Source organism: Nuphar pumila, chromosome 6 (genome assembly GCF_984573655.1).
Source record: "Nuphar pumila chromosome 6, dmNupPumi1.hap1.1, whole genome shotgun sequence".
Taxonomy (NCBI): Eukaryota; Viridiplantae; Streptophyta; class Magnoliopsida; order Nymphaeales; family Nymphaeaceae; genus Nuphar; species Nuphar pumila.
The window spans coordinates 96719669-96737515 of record NC_143254.1 but is presented as its reverse complement, the minus strand read 5'-3'; the positions used below and the strand labels follow the sequence as shown (position 1 = coordinate 96737515).

The 17847-nt window shown below is 37.1% G+C and overlaps 1 protein-coding gene and 1 pseudogene across 3 annotated transcripts in view; one reads left to right on the top strand and one right to left on the bottom strand.

The window, feature by feature from the left end:
• Window positions 1–2791: 2791 nt before the first annotated feature.
• LOC149835310 (calmodulin-like protein 3 pseudogene) lies at window positions 2792–3763 on the top strand (annotated as a pseudogene). Its single transcript, XR_016432313.1, has one exon. The product of XR_016432313.1 is annotated as a calmodulin-like protein 3 pseudogene (transcript).
• A 6449-nt stretch (window positions 3764–10212) lies between these two features.
• LOC149835309 (uncharacterized) overlaps window positions 10213–17847 on the bottom strand; it is a 77602-nt gene continuing 69967 nt past the window's right edge. For both annotated transcript variants that reach the window (XM_090008371.1, XM_090008372.1), the window contains 3 exons: window positions 13778–13869; window positions 13045–13141; window positions 10213–10643 (listed from right to left, as the gene is read on the bottom strand). In XM_090008371.1, the coding sequence (XP_089864497.1) occupies window positions 10592–10643; window positions 13045–13141; window positions 13778–13869 (241 nt within the window). In that variant the 3' untranslated portion in view covers window positions 10213–10591. The remainder of the gene's footprint in view (window positions 10644–13044; window positions 13142–13777; window positions 13870–17847) is intronic.

Below are 17847 nucleotides of genomic sequence, written 5' to 3'. Positions count from 1 at the left end.
TTGTCCTGATCCGCCCTTGTCTCTTTTGCCAGAGATTAAGGAGTCACGATAAATCTAGGTGGTGGTGGTGTTTAGGAGTTAAAGTTTGACTCTCTCTCTCTCTCATGAATGTAGTGGGTGCCATTTTTCTATACACACTATGGTATGTTTGAATCCCTTGAATAATGGATCTCTTGTCCGAGACACCCCTCCCTCCATTTGGATTAAAAATCTCAGGATTTGGGGGATTTTCAGCCTGTGGTGGACATTTCAGATCTTTAGATATGAGATCCCTTATTTGAGTGAGGGTCGGATCAAGGCATGGCCCCATACTTTGATCTGCGTGTTCACGGATTGCTAAGAGATTCACGGCATTGATACTCCCTTTAGGCTCTGTTTGGGAACCGGTGTTGGTGGGATTTGCAAGGACTTGAATGAAAGTACAAATATTGGACTTCAAGGAAAATGGATTTAAATGGGGTTGTAGACTCCCTCAATTGTTTGGAAACCTAACTCTCTGGAAGATTCAGGCTTTCAACTCTTCTTGATTCATCATCATGTTTGGAAAACTCTACAGCTCATGAATAGTCTGAGAGTCATGTCAGATTTGGTCAATGAGGTAGATCCAATGTGTTTCAACTTAGGGGTTTGAAACCCACGAGTATAGCAAAACATAGCCTCAATATAGAATCAGTGTCCTAATATTCTGACTATGTTGAATTCCACTTGGGGATAAGATTGTATTTATGAGACTTGCACATATGATTTTTTGTTAGCTAGTACAATAACATTAATAGTATCCTATATTTTTCCTTTAGGTTTATTGTAACTGCAAGCAATATTTTAAAAAGAATTCTTATAAGCAAACATATTTAAGATAGTACAATAACATTTAATAGTAGCATATATTTCTCCTTTAGGATCATGGTCGTTTAAGATCGAAATCCAAATAAAAGAGGGAGTTTGAGTAAAAGTTTTTTTTTTTTTTTACCTTGGATGCCGTTCATCCATTTAATGAATGTCAGTATCGATGTATAGGTTTGTTTCTTAGATGGGTCCTACAAAATTTTCAAGTAATTAGATGAACGGCATCTACAACAACAAAAAAAACAAACAGTTGAAACAAAAAGTTTTAAACAGTGTTGGGGCGTTCATCACATTGATGAACAACATCCAAGGCAGCTCTAACAGTAAACTGTTAAAGATGTATAAAAATTTGGCATAACCTAGTATTTTTTTTGGGTTCTTTATTACCTTTAAATAATGGTAAGCCGAAGCGATAAGCAAAACTATTGCATAATGTCCTGCTTCATACCTCACCACCATCCGTACACCTACCAATGCAATTTAATTCGAGCTAACGTGAGAAACCCAAAATGAATGGCTTTGAAAATTTTTGTGGGGCCCATAGGAGAGGTAAATATCTAACCATGGTGTTTTGGGTTGACGTTCATATCACGTGGATGTACGGAGGCATGACCTGTCTCTTATTGTTGGGATTCAGATTTTGTATAATTTAATTATACAATCTGAAAATGAAATCCAACTTTTTTTTTGATAGGCGGACCCTTATCAGAACAGCCGCCCCCATGCGGCACAAAAGGATTCGATCTTAAGCCTTCAGCTTGACACAGGACCCCGCTAACCACATGAGATACCACATCGTTGGTGGAATCTTACGTGTTTAACTAGTCAGACTTGAAAAAACCTTAGTTCAAACATAAAACAGTCAGATATGGGTACAAATCCGTATCATTGACTTTGTCTTTTTAAAATCCGATGACTCATTACTCGGCTCATCCTTAAGTGACTCGTCACTCGGGAAGTTTATATTTTATATATAAATATAAATATATATATATATATATATTATGTATATTTTATAGTATGTTATCAATATAATATATATAATAAGTGATATTTTTATAATATTTTAATATATAATATATATTATATATATATATATGACTCGGATGAGTCATAGGCAAACTCGGCCGAGTCATGCTAGCACATGGGCGAGTTGTATTGGTTTTTGACTCAGTGAATGAACAATCCGGGCCGGGTTAACTAAGTTACCGAGTTGACTGGCAAGTTTTCAAACTATGGTCTTAAGTTCAATATACAGAAGACCTAAGGGGTTTCGGGTAGTGGATGGGAGGCCTAAAAGTTTGCCAGAAAGCCTAAGTTCAATTGCCAGAAAGCCTAAGTTCAAATCTCGTGGGCGTCACTCCTGCATAAGCCGGAGCCTTGGGGCCGAGGGGTAAGCCCTTAGAGTTTTACGCCGATATACCGCATGCTGAGTTAGCACGGCTCGTCTCTGCTCGTCAGGCGGTTTCTTCGATTAAAAATAAAAAAAACTGATAGAGATGATTTGGATTGAATGAATGAGAGTTTTTCACTTGCGTTGGTGAATATTTCACTATATTTAGTGATTCAAGATTTATGAAAATCTCGTGATAATATCGTGAGAAATTGCCTGAAAGTTTAAAACGGCAATTTCTTGCGAGATTTACGAAATATCCTGAGATTTATGAAAAAACATAAATACCGTGATTTAAACGCGATATTTACGTTTTAAACGGCTATTTATAGCGAAAAAATCATGTATTTTTAATTTTAAATAAATTTTATTAATATTTTCTTATATTTTTTAATGAATTTTTTTATTGCCGAGATTTTTCCAAAAAAACGCGAGATTTATGATTTTTTTTTTCAATTTCTCGCGAGTTTTTTTAAAAACGAGAAATTGCCGATAAAAACGTTTGTCACTATTTTAGGTCCACGCGGTGTGGTAGAGAGAGAGAGAGAGAGAGAGAGAGAGAGAGAGAGACTGACTATTCCGCGTGGTTTGCAGACGACAACGAATCACCTCTTTGGAAGCGGCTCATAACAACATCGATTCCATCTCCCCGTTCTTTCCCCGAACCTCTCTCTCTATCTCTCCTGAAGTTTCATAAAAGGGAGGAGGAAGATGGTGATGAGCATCGTGTTGTTTGCCATCCTATTCATATGCGGCGGCCGCCTTCTCAACTCCTTCCTCTCCTCCTCCTCCCCAACAAAAGCTATGGCTTGGCTCTCTTCCCTCTTCACCATCTCCTCCTCTCCCTCTCCCTCTCCTCCAAAATCCACCAAAGAGTCTGATCTCCGCCGAGTTTTCGCTACGTTCGACCGCAACAACGACGGCCTCATCACCCACCAGGAGCTCAAAGATTCATTGTGCAACTTGGGCCTCTTCATCTCCGACAAGGACCTGGCCTCCATGCTCCACAAGTTGGACACCAACGGCGATGGCTCTCTCGATCTCGACGAGTTCTGCGTGCTCTACGAGTCGATGGTGGCTGGCGGCGGAAGCGAGAAGAAGGAAGTAGGGGTAGATGCAGAAGGAGAAGAAGGGGAGTTGAAGGAGGCGTTTGATGTGTTCGATGAGAACGGAGATGGGTTCATCACGGTCGACGAGTTGGGGTCTGTGCTGCGCTCGCTGGGGCTGAAGGAAGGACGGACTTTTTTGGATTGCAGGCAGATGATTGGGAGGGTGGATGCCGATGGAGATGGGAGGGTAAACTTCAAGGAGTTTCAGCAGATGATGAAGTCAGGTGGGTTCAAATCCCTCTCTTGAAACGTGGCTCTGCTTCTTCATTTCTGTTCATGTAATTAGTTAGAGGTTAGACTCTGTGAAAGAAGCTTTTTTATCAGAAGAAAAGTTTTTTTTTTCTAATTGGTGTTGAAATTTGGAACTTATAAGAAGCTTGGAATGCTAACATATCTAATTCACCAGACCTAGCAATACCCATTTTAAAAATTTCCATGTAAATAGTTTCATGACAGGTTATGAGTGAAAGAACACTCTCTAGGAAGTGTTCCTTTTTTTTTCTCATATGGGTGATGACCTCTTTGGAACTTATTGAAGGCTGTTTTTCTTCTTCTTCTTTTTCCAAAATTCTATTTCAAATAAAATATTGGCAATTCTTTCATGATTTTCCTCTTCTTGTTGGTGAGATTATGCAACAGTCTTCCCAACCCATAATTTTCTTTTTGGGCTTTCTCAGAGGCAGACCTTAGTTAATTTAATGAGGAATGGCTCTTAATTAAATTTACAGACCATACAAAACTTATATCAATGCCATGGTGAATACTTTATTTTCGTAAAAAAGAAGCACAGCGAGTATGGTTTTGATATAGGTTCTCTCTTCTAGACTGGGAAACCGTTCAATTCACTTATTTTATGTAGATTTGGTACAAACTAATGAAGAAAATAGTATCGCTTTTAGGCTGTACCAATCACTAAGAGTCCTTGAGCAAGTTGGTTGTTTATTTCATCGAAAAAGAAATTTGGTTGTTTATGAAGAAGTTAAGGGTCATTACTTTCGATAGCAATCGATCAAGTAGCCAGTGGGTCCCACCGGAGTCTAACGCGGTCTCTACTCGTTCCCAAAGCTCTACTTTTCTACTGCAGAACGTCGGCGTGATGAGTGCAACATACCATTCTTGCAAGCCACGCGCTTAACAGCCTTTTTATTCCTTTCCCCATGCACCTACTTAAAAATCTATGTCAACCATTTATATTTTTAAATTTAGTAGTTTTTTTTTAGGGGTAACTAACAAATATGTTTAATAGTGTAAAAGAAAATTTTCATAAGTTTTTTATTTTTTTCAAAATTTTTACCGATCGAGATGTTTGGTTTTATAGAAACAGACTCTCGAATCATCCAATTATGATGTATGAGAAGGCTCTAGTATTGAAAATCAATGTCTTAGAATTTTTATAAATATTTAAGCATGAAAAATTACATTTCCTGATTCAATTATGATGATCCAACAATTTATTCCTAGCAAATAGACCATGCCAACACATCTGTGGGGTTAGATCTAGTATCCATGCCACCATAAGTAATTTATTTTTGTAAAATAAAAGCATTATGATATATGGATTTGACATTAATTTTCTCTTCAGGACGTGAGAAATATTTAATTTTCTTTATTTTACCAAGTATTATGATATTGAGCCCCAAGGGCTCTCCCTCCTTGAGCAGTGGGGTCTAAAAGTCATGACCAGTCACAGTAGGGCCAAGGGTCGAACAGTTCGAGGGACCAGATACATACAGTAATGCCCTGCCTTAGTATTGAAGATCTATTTGATTTTTTTTTTTATATTTACACGAAGAAACCGCCTGGTGAGATCATTGTCCTAACAGCATAAAACTCAGTGGGCATACCCTTGCCCTCAGATGATCTATTTGAATTTGTAAAAGATCTAAAGTTAACGATTTATCAATAAGTAATGTTGCACTGCCGATCTTTGTCTGGCTCGAGGAAACCTTTAAGGCGGGTTTGTCTCCTTACCTCGCAGATGTACCAGTAGTACCCGAGATTTTCTTTTTGGGTCCCAGAACTGTGTTTGGCTTGGTCTGGGTTTTGGCCTATCTAATACAAACCCAAAAAAAGAAAAGATTGTGGTATTGCTAGTTCTAAACTTGGCACTTTTGTGGGCTGTCCAAATCATTTCTATGAACAAATTGGTCGTTTATGAAGAGTGGGCCATTATTGTCATTTGCAACCATGAGATGGCCCCAAGGGCAGGGATCCGGAGGCGCGACGACCGTAGGTATGGCAGGCGCAACCAGGTCTTCGTGCCGGGTGCGGTTTCTTCGGGTTATAAATTCAAAAAAATAAAAACCATGAGATGGCAAGTGGGCTTCACCTAGTCAGTAATTTACGTTAGGTATCATACATAAAGAACACCTTGAGGGGCCAACTAACCGTGTCCGTGTGGGGACACTTTGAGCCTTACGTGGTTTCTACTCATACCCAACGTGATGATCTGCATCATTGCACTTAAAGCTACGCGCTTCCAGCTTCTTTTGGCCCCCATGAACAAGTACTGGAGAAGGGGGACATGACATGCTATGACATGTATTGTTAGACACCCTTTATATTATTAATTGTTTTTTATGTATATTATTTTTATAATTAAATTTGAGTTTTCTAGTAATTTCTGAATTTGATTCTTAATTGGAATTTTTGAAAGAAATTTTTTTATTTCAAATGTCTAAAAAATATGTCTAGCCATGTCCTACTTTTCATAAAATTCTTATGCTCATGTCTTTAGTTTCAAAAGTACTCATGTCTACATTTGTATCCATATAGGCTTTGTTTGGATTAAGGGGAGATCTGGTACAAGGCAAGCATTGTAAATGCTTTTCTCCAGAATCGTTTCTCCCACCTCAGTGGATAAACAATAGTTCTCTATAGAGATGACTGTTGTGCCTCAGCCATTTGTTTAGATAAAACCACTCTTGGTTTGTGTCTGCGTTTGGTGAAAAATGAATTCTACCGGAAAATGCTTGCTTGGAATTCACAATCCCATCTCTCCAGACTCCAGGTGCCTGTTTAGATTCTAATGGCTGGCATGGGTGGTAAAACCTGTTTCATAAGATGCTTTGTCCAAACAGCAGAATCTGGACAACAACCTATTTGTGTGCGTGTTCATAATCCACTTCCATGGAATTCATTTTCAGCAAAACCAAACATAATCTTGTGCACTGGCCACATATTAAACATTCAGTGCAGAATGGAAGGATCCTGGCTGATCCAAATCTGAATGTGAATTTTGTGCAAACAATCCAAATCAGAATGTTGGATCTGAAATATATATGGTGATACTGGATCAATGCAAAAGAAAACTGAAATCAAGTTCTTTACATGTAAAATTCTCACATTGATTGAATTAGAACCAAATCCAAGAATAGATCAGACATAAAATGATCAGAATCCAAAAATGATCCAAACATGTAAAATGTAATCCGGTCCAAATGCCCTTTTGGATTGTATTCCAATGATCTGTATCTGAAAATAAAGTGTTGGATTCAGATCAGAGATCTGGCCAAACCCGATCTCTTTGAACCCCTTCATGAGAACAAAAATACAAACGAACAAGTATGAAACTCACGTGTGGGTCCAAGCTCAACCCTCATTTTATATTCAACAGTCATTCTGATGATCTCAGATAGCTTATGGAGAATGATTCTAAACCTGTGTTTCTTCTAGGATGTATTCGGATCAAGGTTGTTAAATGCGATGAGGCGAAGTGAGGCATTGAGCCTGTTATGAAGTGAGGTGTAAGCCTCGAGGCGTTGAAGCATAAGCTTCATGATCAAAATAATAAAATATATAATATTAATAAAATAATAAAAAATTAAATAAAAACTACTAATAAACGACAGTATAAAATAAATACTACTTTCCTATAATTAACTCGTATTATTCATTTTCTTATTTGTATGCACATGTAAACCACAATTAAGTTATATCTACAATCATGAAATCATATTGAATACAAGGAGGGCTCCGCTTGTACGGTAGGAGTTGTTAGTTCAACGTCACCATGTGTTAATATGTTGAGAGTTCAAAACCTAATTGAATGTTGTCTAATTCCAATATGCAAACACACGTATACTCATTTATCCAACAATTCGTGATAAAGATAAGTGCCACCAAATGAAAGCTGAAAGAAGCTACTTCCATTAACACATCGGTACTATAAGTCATTAAATACATATTTTAGAATTTTATTGAGTACTATAAGTCACAATTTACTTTATTTTTATATTTTCATAAAAAAATATGTTTTTTTAAATTTCTTTAAAAAACAAGAAATTAAAAAGGATGATTCTGTTCTGAATCTCTCTGCAAAACGATTCGGTTGAGAAACAAATTCAATAACAATAACATCGGATCCAACCCATCTGCCAATTTCACACACACACAATTCAAACTGACTTGACAGTAATAGAGTTTGGGGTCTACTTTGGACCAACTAAAGCAATGGGTTGGATACACAAAATCTGTTGGGCGGATTTGGGTTAAATCTTTTTTTCTTATGACAAAGATCTCTGGCGGTAAGCAAGCAACCACTCCTGAACGAGGTCCTATCGGAGAACGAGTTCGCTCGTTCGTTCGAGGATGCGGTGATGTTGAGCGTTGGCCGCTTCCTCCACGCCTTCTCCTTCCTGTGAAAGCTGAAGCGCCTCCTCATTCTTGGCTCTAAGCATCGCCTCCGCGAGTTGATCACACTCGAAGATAATCCGGTGATAGAGGGCTGAGATCTCGACCACCTCCTCCGCTGATCCTCCTAGAGTCGACCTCTTCTCGCTTCATCCCTAATGAGACGCTATCAGAGCCCTACCTCCGGCACAACATCTTGAGCTTCATCCTCGTCGGAAGAGACACCACCTCGTTAGCCCTCACCTAGTTCTTCTAGCTGCTCTCGCATTGATCGGACGTCGAGCACAAGATCCTCGAAGAACTCGCCAGAATCAGTGACTCTCCGTCGAAGAAGAAAAAGAGGGGTTGTTCGAATTTGCGAAGCTCTAGGAGATGCACTACCTGCATGTGGCAATCTCGAAGTCGTTGAGGTTGTACCCGACTGTGGCGGTGGTCACGATGCACTGCCAGACGAGATCTTCGTTAGGAGGGGGTGGTCGTGGCGTACAACTCGTACGCGATGGGGTGGATGTCGGCCATCTTGGGGGACGATTGCCTTGAGTTTCAATAGGAGCGGCCCTCTGTACCAGGAGAACTGATGCAGCTCCCACCCGAACACCCTCCTGTCCCAATCATTGGTCCCTTTGGGACTCATCGACCAAACGTCGTCGTGGCGGATCCAGGCATTCTCGCAGACGCTCTACCTCGCCAGCCTCTTCAACGTCTTTGCTGACTGGATGACCTCGCAGCGGTGGTCCGACCTTGAAGCGCACGCCTTAGAAGCGAAGCACGCCTCGATGCGAGGCGTGCGCTTCACCCATATGAAGCATGCCCTTCAAGCCTGCAAACGCCTCATACAACACCTTGGTTTCTTGAACTTGCGCTTAGCCTCTGAGGCATACACTTCTGGTACTGAGGCGTTAGCCTCTCACAACACTGGTTAGGATGTCTAGTATTTCTAAAAAATAAAAATAAAAATAAAAATTAATTGAATTCTAGAACATGCAGAAAAATCAGTTTTGTGATTTTGAATTTTCAAGGGTAATATGGTTTATGTTGAAGTTAATCATCTATAAATTGTAAGTCTCACCAAAGAAAAAAAAAATCTTGGGCTAACAAAACGCACCAAATTCATACTAACAGGGACTCCTCTTGTCTGGCAGGAGTAGTTAGTGCACGTCACCTTGTGTTGGGACTTTGCCAGTTTGTATAACTGGTAGGGGTCTGACTAACCCCAGCTTTCTCTGTCGAAAAAAGGTACCGAATTCAGAATTTTTTTAAAAGGCGGTCAAATTAAAATATTTCTAGAAGTGAGTACTCCGAAATAGATTATAACCACCAAAGAAGTTTTTTAGCATTAAAATAATTAGGGATGAAAATGACATGAAGAAAAGACTTTAAAAATGAGCTGAACTTAGGAGGGTCCAAGAATACTGTAGAAAACTTTCGTTCATAGATAACCCAACAATTCTCAAAGATACTCCATGAGAGCCTCATAAAATCCAGTTAGTCTTGCACCACTTGGTTGGCCCACATGAGTCAAAAGTACTAAAAAAGGTGATGTTTGTTGAGAGAGAGATTCTGGTACGTTTAAAATTTTCTCAAAAAGCAAACAAGGAATTAGTTTGCATCAAAATGCTATTGACCATCTGGGGAGTCGATTATTCAAGTTCCTTGGCCAAGTTTTCCCACCTATTATGCATCATCCAACTTCCGGGACACATCAGCTCCATTTTTGTATTGTGGGCTATCTCACGGAACATGCGGATTGTAACAGTAACCATCCACTCTCACTCATGCCATGGTGTTTGAATCATTTTCATCCATAAGTCCCTCTTTTCCCTCAAATTTGTTCTTTTCCTACTTCTATCAATGAATAATTTCGTTTTTCTGCAACTGCACCCTCTCCATGTTCTCTCTAATGAAAAGTGATTGACTGACAAAATGCTTGATGCAGACACCTCACAGAACTAGCCAACACCAGGAACAGAGTTTCTGAGCATCAAGAGCAAATTACCAAATACAGATCATATAGCTCTGTCAAGCATAAACGACTATGAACTTTAGGAAGTGAAACCTAGAACTTTCACATTCACCACCTGCTCCAGGTTGAAGTCAATAGTTGCTGCTATTGAAACGTGGAAGTGCACGTAGTACAAATTGAGGAAGTTGAAGACAATCAATAGTATGATGCTTATTAAATGAAAGCTGATTCTCTGCATTAGAGTGTGTGCCATCCAATGACAAACTGACATATAATGTAAAATATCTCATATTCAGCAATTATTCATATAAAGTACGCGGACTATAATGGCATTTCAGTCTGCATGTTGGTTTATACCATTTTCATTTAAGCATCTAATCCCAAGAAGGGAAAATCAAGTACATGAATATCAAATAATCTCCTTTGTGCTTTTTGCAGAAGTATATACATAAGACTGAGTCATAAAAGAATTGGATTTATGAATAGAATATCCTTGCAATGAGGACAGATTAAGGAAAAAGGAAACTAGGCCTCAAGGCTTAAAACAATTTGATAAAGAAACTATGAAGCCACTATTGAGAAAATTTTGTGGCCTCCTAAGATGCCCATGAAGAGGTTCAATGCCTGCATGTGCCAAGGAGGTCCGAGTCAGGATTGGAGATTGTTCTTTAGCCATGTTAATGCTCCATTAGCAACTGACCTGCATGTTCCAGGACCTTACATGAGGACTGACTACACATTTAATTTACAAGTTCAAACACAAAAGCACAAGCAAGATGATCAATCATGAGAACTTATTGTGAAGAATTATGAGAAACATCAAAGAACTGGAAATAGCAGTCATAATTTCATTAGTTATAACTTTGGGTGCAGCCCACAGAAATCAGTGTTAAGAAATAGCTGGCAGGAATTTACAGTTGGTCCCACATACAGTTACATTAACTAGCACAGGCCATTGACTAGCTATCAATAATTATGCACCATGGATTGTCCACCCTACATAGAAATAATAAATGGTGCTAGGACTAGCTCACTTTTTGGTCCAGCAAGCAATAGCAGCCAAAGTGGATTGGTTATGATCCTAACTATGAACAAACAGATATTTTTGGGTCGTCCACCCTACGTAGAAACAAGAAATGGCTATCAGAACAAGTTTACTGTCTGGTCCTGCACACAATTGCATTAACCAGTATATGTCATGCACCAGTAGCCAAAGGAAATTGCTATGCTTCTCTACGACAAAATGTTTTCTGTATATAAGACCATAGACCACTCAAATACACATACTTACCAGCCCAACTGGCAAGCCAAAAACCTCAGTACCATAAAAGTTTCAGCAAATAAAATGCAGAATCATACAATATGTGACCCATACATGAAACCAAGACCTTCATTCCTAAACCAGAACTTTAAGCCTTGTACAGAGATCTCAATTGATCCAGAAAATACTTTTTTTATTAGGGACAACAATGAAATTTAACAAATGATGAAATTAAATTTCCTTTAAGAATTAACTAGGTAGTGATCTTAAAATATGGAAAACAGTAACATCTGGTACACAGCATGCAAAGAATCAACAGGAACTTTACATCTCAGATGAAACTTTGTTGCTGTTCATTTCACAATCAGAGGATGTGATGGCTTCCATGAGTTCTCTTTCATTTATATATTTCATCAACCCTAACTGGTTAAGAAAGCTTTTGCTGACTTGCATTATTACAAAAAAAACATGTATTAAGATGAACAAGAAACCAGGAAAAAAGCATGTGCGTGTGTCTCTGCATGTGTGTGTGTGTGAGAGAGAGAGAGTTTGACTGGAAACAGGAAAGATGATGCTATCTTGCTACTTCCTTTAGTAAGTTAAAAAACACACATTTTGCATGTTAAATTCACACCTATCACAGAACATTAAGTTAATGCAAAATTTCCTGTTTTATTTCCTTTTAATCTTTTCCAGTATTGACCATTTTTTGTGGTTCTAGACAATCCACTTTTCCCACTGAACTATTATGGAAGCCAATTTTGGCTTCAAGTTCCCATGTCATTTAAACTATTAGATTGCCATTAAAAAGGTGCTCCATCTCTAATTAACCAATCTAATAAATGATGTAAACTACTTATTTTTTAATAAATATGTCCTACTTGATACACTAAAAACTATCATTTATTCATATCCTTTTCAAATCTTTAGTCCTTGAACCTTTAATGTCAGTTTACACTAGTTTCACAGTTGTGACATAAACGTAAGTGAACCTCAGTGTAATTGGGACTTGTGGTGGCTTCTTGTCCTTTTTTTTTTGGATGGTAGTAGCACATGAAATTGTTTATTGTTTTCAGTGTCAGCGGCTTTTGCATATCTACCCACAAGTCAAGGCATAAAAAGTGGTGATGACCAATTACATACTGTTCAAATTGATATAAAAAGGATGTTCAAGACTACAAAACTGGCTATACAACTTAATCATGGTTCTTTGGGTTTAAGGATGCAAAAAAAAAAGAAGCTTGTATGCACAAAGAGAAAAAGGGAATTCAAACTTCTCTAAATGCCCAGCTATCAATATTTTTGTGAAGTCTTATATAAATGTTGTGAGGTCTCATATATAACAACTATTGCCTACAACTTTCACAGTCTAGGTTTAAAGACTTGAACAACATTTATAGTCTAGAGGATACAGGCATTCTCCAGATAACACACTGTTAACAGAAGTAATATATATATATATATATATAATGGTTTAATACAAGATACATGTTCAGACTTGAAAGATCAAAATACCCCTGACTGGTGGTATTCCTAACAATAATTGTCTGAAATGTCTTTTGAATTTCACTTCTTTGGGCATGCCTACTAAAAACTTGGGCACTTCTACGACTTTCATGATCAATTGGTGCCAAATTCCTCGTTGACAATGAAATAAAAACAATTCAAATAGCAGGACTCACACTTAACAACAATAAAGACAGCATACAGGCATTCACAAGAAGCGGCCAGGGAAGCGATAACAAAGTGGCATCACTTCTTTCAGGTACTGAACTATGGCATGCACAACCAAAAACAATTCCAGTTAATTTTATGAAGAATGAAGAAGAAACGAACTTACCCAGCAAAATCCTTTAGTTTCTGCCAGAAATCAGCAGGGGCTTCAGATTGCTCAGGATTTTTCACATCATCCCCGCTCTGGACTTTAGTCCTTTTGTCTGCATTGAAAGTGTAATGTTTTAGTTTTAGAAATGAAAACCAAAGCATATAACAGACCATTTAGCCACCAGGACATAAGAAATTCTATCAATTACACCAATTCCTTCACATCAGCGATTCATTGTAAGTTTCAAAAAGTAACTTCTATCAACTTCACCAATTATTTCAAATCAATGGCTCACTTCTAGTTTCAAGCAAACTGTGGTCAACAGCAATGTTGTCAGAAGCTACTAATGTACCCAGATGATTCTAATACTGGCCAAGTCAGGCTTGAGCTTTTAAACATGGCCAAGCTATGTATGTTTACCAGACAAGATTACTCCCACTAAAAAATTGGTCCCCAGAATAGCTCAAATATTCTACTATACAGAGATCCAAAAATCATGCCCAAAAAGGGTCCATTCTGGGCATATTGGAATATCCAGTCAGAAAGCTCACTGCTATGTACCACGTTAAACTTGATGGTGAATGGTTAAGATCGCTGCACTTGAAGAGAACCTTGAGATCAAACTTTATACTTGACAACTGGAATCCCAACTATCTATATAAACCACATTTAATCAACAAACACAAATCTAAATTAATTCTAAAAACAAAACTAAGGAAAAATATTGTCTAAAGCAAATTTGGCCTACTTTGAGATTTGCTAATAGGATTTGTCCTTGTACGGCTGAGAGTTTGGTCCTTCAACATCGCAAGCTCTTCAAGCAATTCCCTCTCCCTGCCACTGCATGTAATGCAGTTGTCAAAAAACAGCAAAACACGAGACAGAGTTTGAAATATAATAAATATAGCAAACAAGAACATTCTAGTACATTAGTAGATAATCCAGAGAATAGGATTACCAATAAAATCCCTAGAAAATACAAAAAATATTTTAATCACGATGTTAGATGTTTTCTGTTATCAAGTCCGTAACTGTAGAATATTATCAGAATCCCACAACATAAAGGAACTGGAAACTTTAATATTTGAAGTTCATCTCTTAGATTATTCAAATCTTCTTTTTGTATCTTGGTGTACACCTGTTTCCGTAAGAAGATGAGATCTTGTATCACCAACAATCGAATCTTCAAATGGCACACACAAAAAGTCACTCACAATAACCAGGAAGATTCATACAAAATATCCACTCACAAGGACCACAAAGGTTCATACAAAATACCCAAAAAGGGGTATGCAAAAACAAGAGAAAAAATATGGTTTTATTGAATGGAAATCACCCTCATAATTCATACATTGTGAGGGGGAAAAGGCCCCATATATATACACATAAAGAAGGACTAGGAGAGGGAGTCGTTGGGCTCCCAACGGCTCCAAATAGAGCCGTTGGGAGTCCAACGACTCTCTACCTTTTTGACTAAGTCAAGAATGTTGACTAGTCAAAAGGTTAAAGCTATCCAAAAATAAAAAAATAAAAGGCAAAGATCCTATTCTAACTAAACTACTCTAACTAAAATAAAGAAAGGAAAAATTTTCTTGTTAGAGTAGAATATTACATATTATTTAACACTCTCCCTCAAACTTACAGTTGGATAACCAAAAGTTTGTCCAAGAGAAAGTGAAAACAAGGAGCCGCGAGAGGTTTGGTAAAGAAATCTACCAGTTGATATTCTGAAGAAACATAGAGAAGATCAATGGTGTCGTGTAGAAATTCTTCTCGTACATAGTGACAATCCATCTCGATGTCCTTGATTCGTTCGTGGAATGTTTGATTACTGGCAATGTAAATAGAACTTTTGTTATCGCAGAATAGTTATGATGCTCCTGTACTCTGAACACCCATGTCATGAAGCAAACGCCTTAACTAGACTACTTCCATAATGATTGTAGTCATAGCTTTGTATTCGGCTTCCATTGATTAGAGAGAAACTTTTTGTTGCTTCTTACACCTTAAAGAGATCAATGATTCACCTAAAAATACACAAAAATCAGTAGTTGGGTATCGATTATTGGAATCGCCTCCCCAATCTGCATCAGTATAAGCAATTAAATCTAAGAAGGATGAAGTAGACAAGAAAAGTTCTCGAAAAATGAAGGTTTTAATATTATTTAATAATACGTAAAACAGACTCCATATGAACAGTGGTAGGAGCATGCTGAAATTGGCTTATTGTGTGAACAACATGCACAATGTCAGGTCTTGTAATGGAGAGATAAGACAATGCCCCGGCAAGTTATCTGTAAGGTGGATTTTCAAGTGGTTCTCCATCATAAATCTTCATTTTGATATTTACAACTTCGGGAGTGTCAACCTGTTTATCATCAGAGATACCAGACCTGTCAACAATATCTACAGCGAATTTAAATTGAGTTAGTAAATAGCCTCTAGAAGAATAAGCTAATTCTATACCAAGAAAGTATTTTAAAAAACCCAAATCACTCATTTCAAAATTTGTTTTGAGAATTTTTTTAATGTTGTCAACTCCCTATTTGTCACTTCGAGTGATGATCATGTCGTCTACATAGAGGAAAAGAATAATAATACCTGCACCAGAATTTTTAACAAACAAAATTGTGTCAATATGATAATATTGAAAACCAAAATCAAGCATCACTTGACTAAATTTGTCATACCAAGTTTTTTGGGCTTATTTAAGACCATACAAAGCCTTATTTAAACGAAGAGCTTTTCCTTTAGTAATATTAATGTTAGGTGGAAGTTCCATATATACTTCTTTGGCTAAGCTTTCATTGAGAAATGCATTCTTGACATCCATTTGATATATATCCATTTCTTTATAGAGGCAAGAGCTATTATGGTCCTAACTGTGGTCATTCTAACAACTGGAGCAAAGGTCTCTTCATAGTCTATTCCTTACTCTTAAAAATATCCTTTGGCAACTAATCGGGTCTTAAACCTCTCAAGAGTGCCATCACTCTTGGTTTTAACTTTATACACTCATCGACATCCTATAGGCTTTTTGCCTGGTGGAATATCTTGAATAGTCCAGGTATTCACATTTTCTAAAGTATTTAATTCCGCTGTCATTGTTTTGACCAATTCAGACTGTTCCTTTGTTATAGCATAGTTAGAAGGCTCTACGTAGGAATGTATTAAGGTAATGTAGGCTTGATACTTTGGTGAAAAAGACTCATAGGACACAAACTTTCAATGGGCTTTTAACAATCTAGATGATTTTCTTGTTGGTATTTGTTTTTGTTCTTTAGTATATTTTTCAAGAGCACATGGTTGTTCTAAATTACCCCACCTAGAGTATTGAATACAATCTTGACTATCACAAAATGATTCAGTACTTATCATGTCATTCTCATCTTCTTGACTTTCATGAATATCGCCTTCATGAATCTTTGAAACTAAGTCTAATAAAAAAGAATACTCATCTATTTTCTTTTTAAAAAAAGATGCATTTCTTGACATAAAAATTTCTAGTTTTAATATCAAAACATCTATAGCCTTTTTTGGTGATTTGCATATCCTAAGAAAGCACAATGAATAACACGAGGAGAGAGTTTGTCATTTCTGTCAGAAAAGACAAAACATTTGCACCCAAAAACCCTTAACCTAGAATAATCTTGGATTTGTTTGAAAAGTTTTTCAACATGAGATATATTGTTTAATGAAGATGATGGCATTCTGATAATAAGATAAAGTGCAGTTAGAGTGGCATCGGCCCAAAAAAGTTTTTGGTACTTGATATGCAATAAGTAAAGTTTTTGTTGTTTCTATAACATGTCTATGCCTTCTTTCTGCTAAACCATTTTTTTGAGGGGTATATGGACATGATCTTTGATGTGTAATACCGTATAAGTTTAAATAATCTTTAAATTCTTTTTATAGAAACTCTCCCCCTGAATCAGTGCGAAAGATTGAAATATCATTCTTAAATTGATTTTTCACTAGATTATGAAATATTTGAAAGTATGAGAAAGCTTTAGATTTATGCTTAAGAAAATAAATCCAAGTATGTCTTGAAAATCATCTACAAAAATTACATAATACATAAAATCATCTTCTGATATAACATATGCGGGTCCCCACACATCCGAATATATTAACTCAAGTAGTCGAGAAGAGACAAAGGTTCTTTCTTGAAAAGTTAATTTCTTCATTTTACCAAGAATACATTTTTCACATGTAAAGGTTTCAAAATTACAAAATTTTTCCATCTTTGGAAAAAATCGGATCTTGAATATACTAGGATGACCAAGTCTCTTGTGCCATAGATCCAAATCCATTTTCTGAACATTACAATATAATGTATTCTTAGGTATTTCCAAAAAATCCATGTATTATAAGCCTCATTCTCTATGACCTTCCCCAATCAGCTTCCCAAGATTATATTCATGCTCTGATACCATGTGTGTGGGGGTTTGTATGTACAAACATGGTTTCCTGGTCCAGATACAGCTAGACCGAGTTGTCATCACTCTTGGAGATCCTATTTTTAAGCCTATTCTCTTCCATGCCTAATTCTTCTATTGTGTCTTCTATTGAATAAATATTTCCTCGACGAAGAACGAATTTGGTTGATTCAAATTCCGATCTTAGTCCACTAATAAATTGGAAGAAGTGCTCCACATTTATTTGGTTTTGACAGAGTTTTATGTCTTGTGGACAATGTCACTTGGTTCAAGGAGAGTCAACTCTTCCCATAACTCGAACAATCTATTATAGTACTCTCTAAAGTTCTTGTCCCCTTGAACCATATTTTGAACTTTGTCTTGTAAGTTGCACACATGT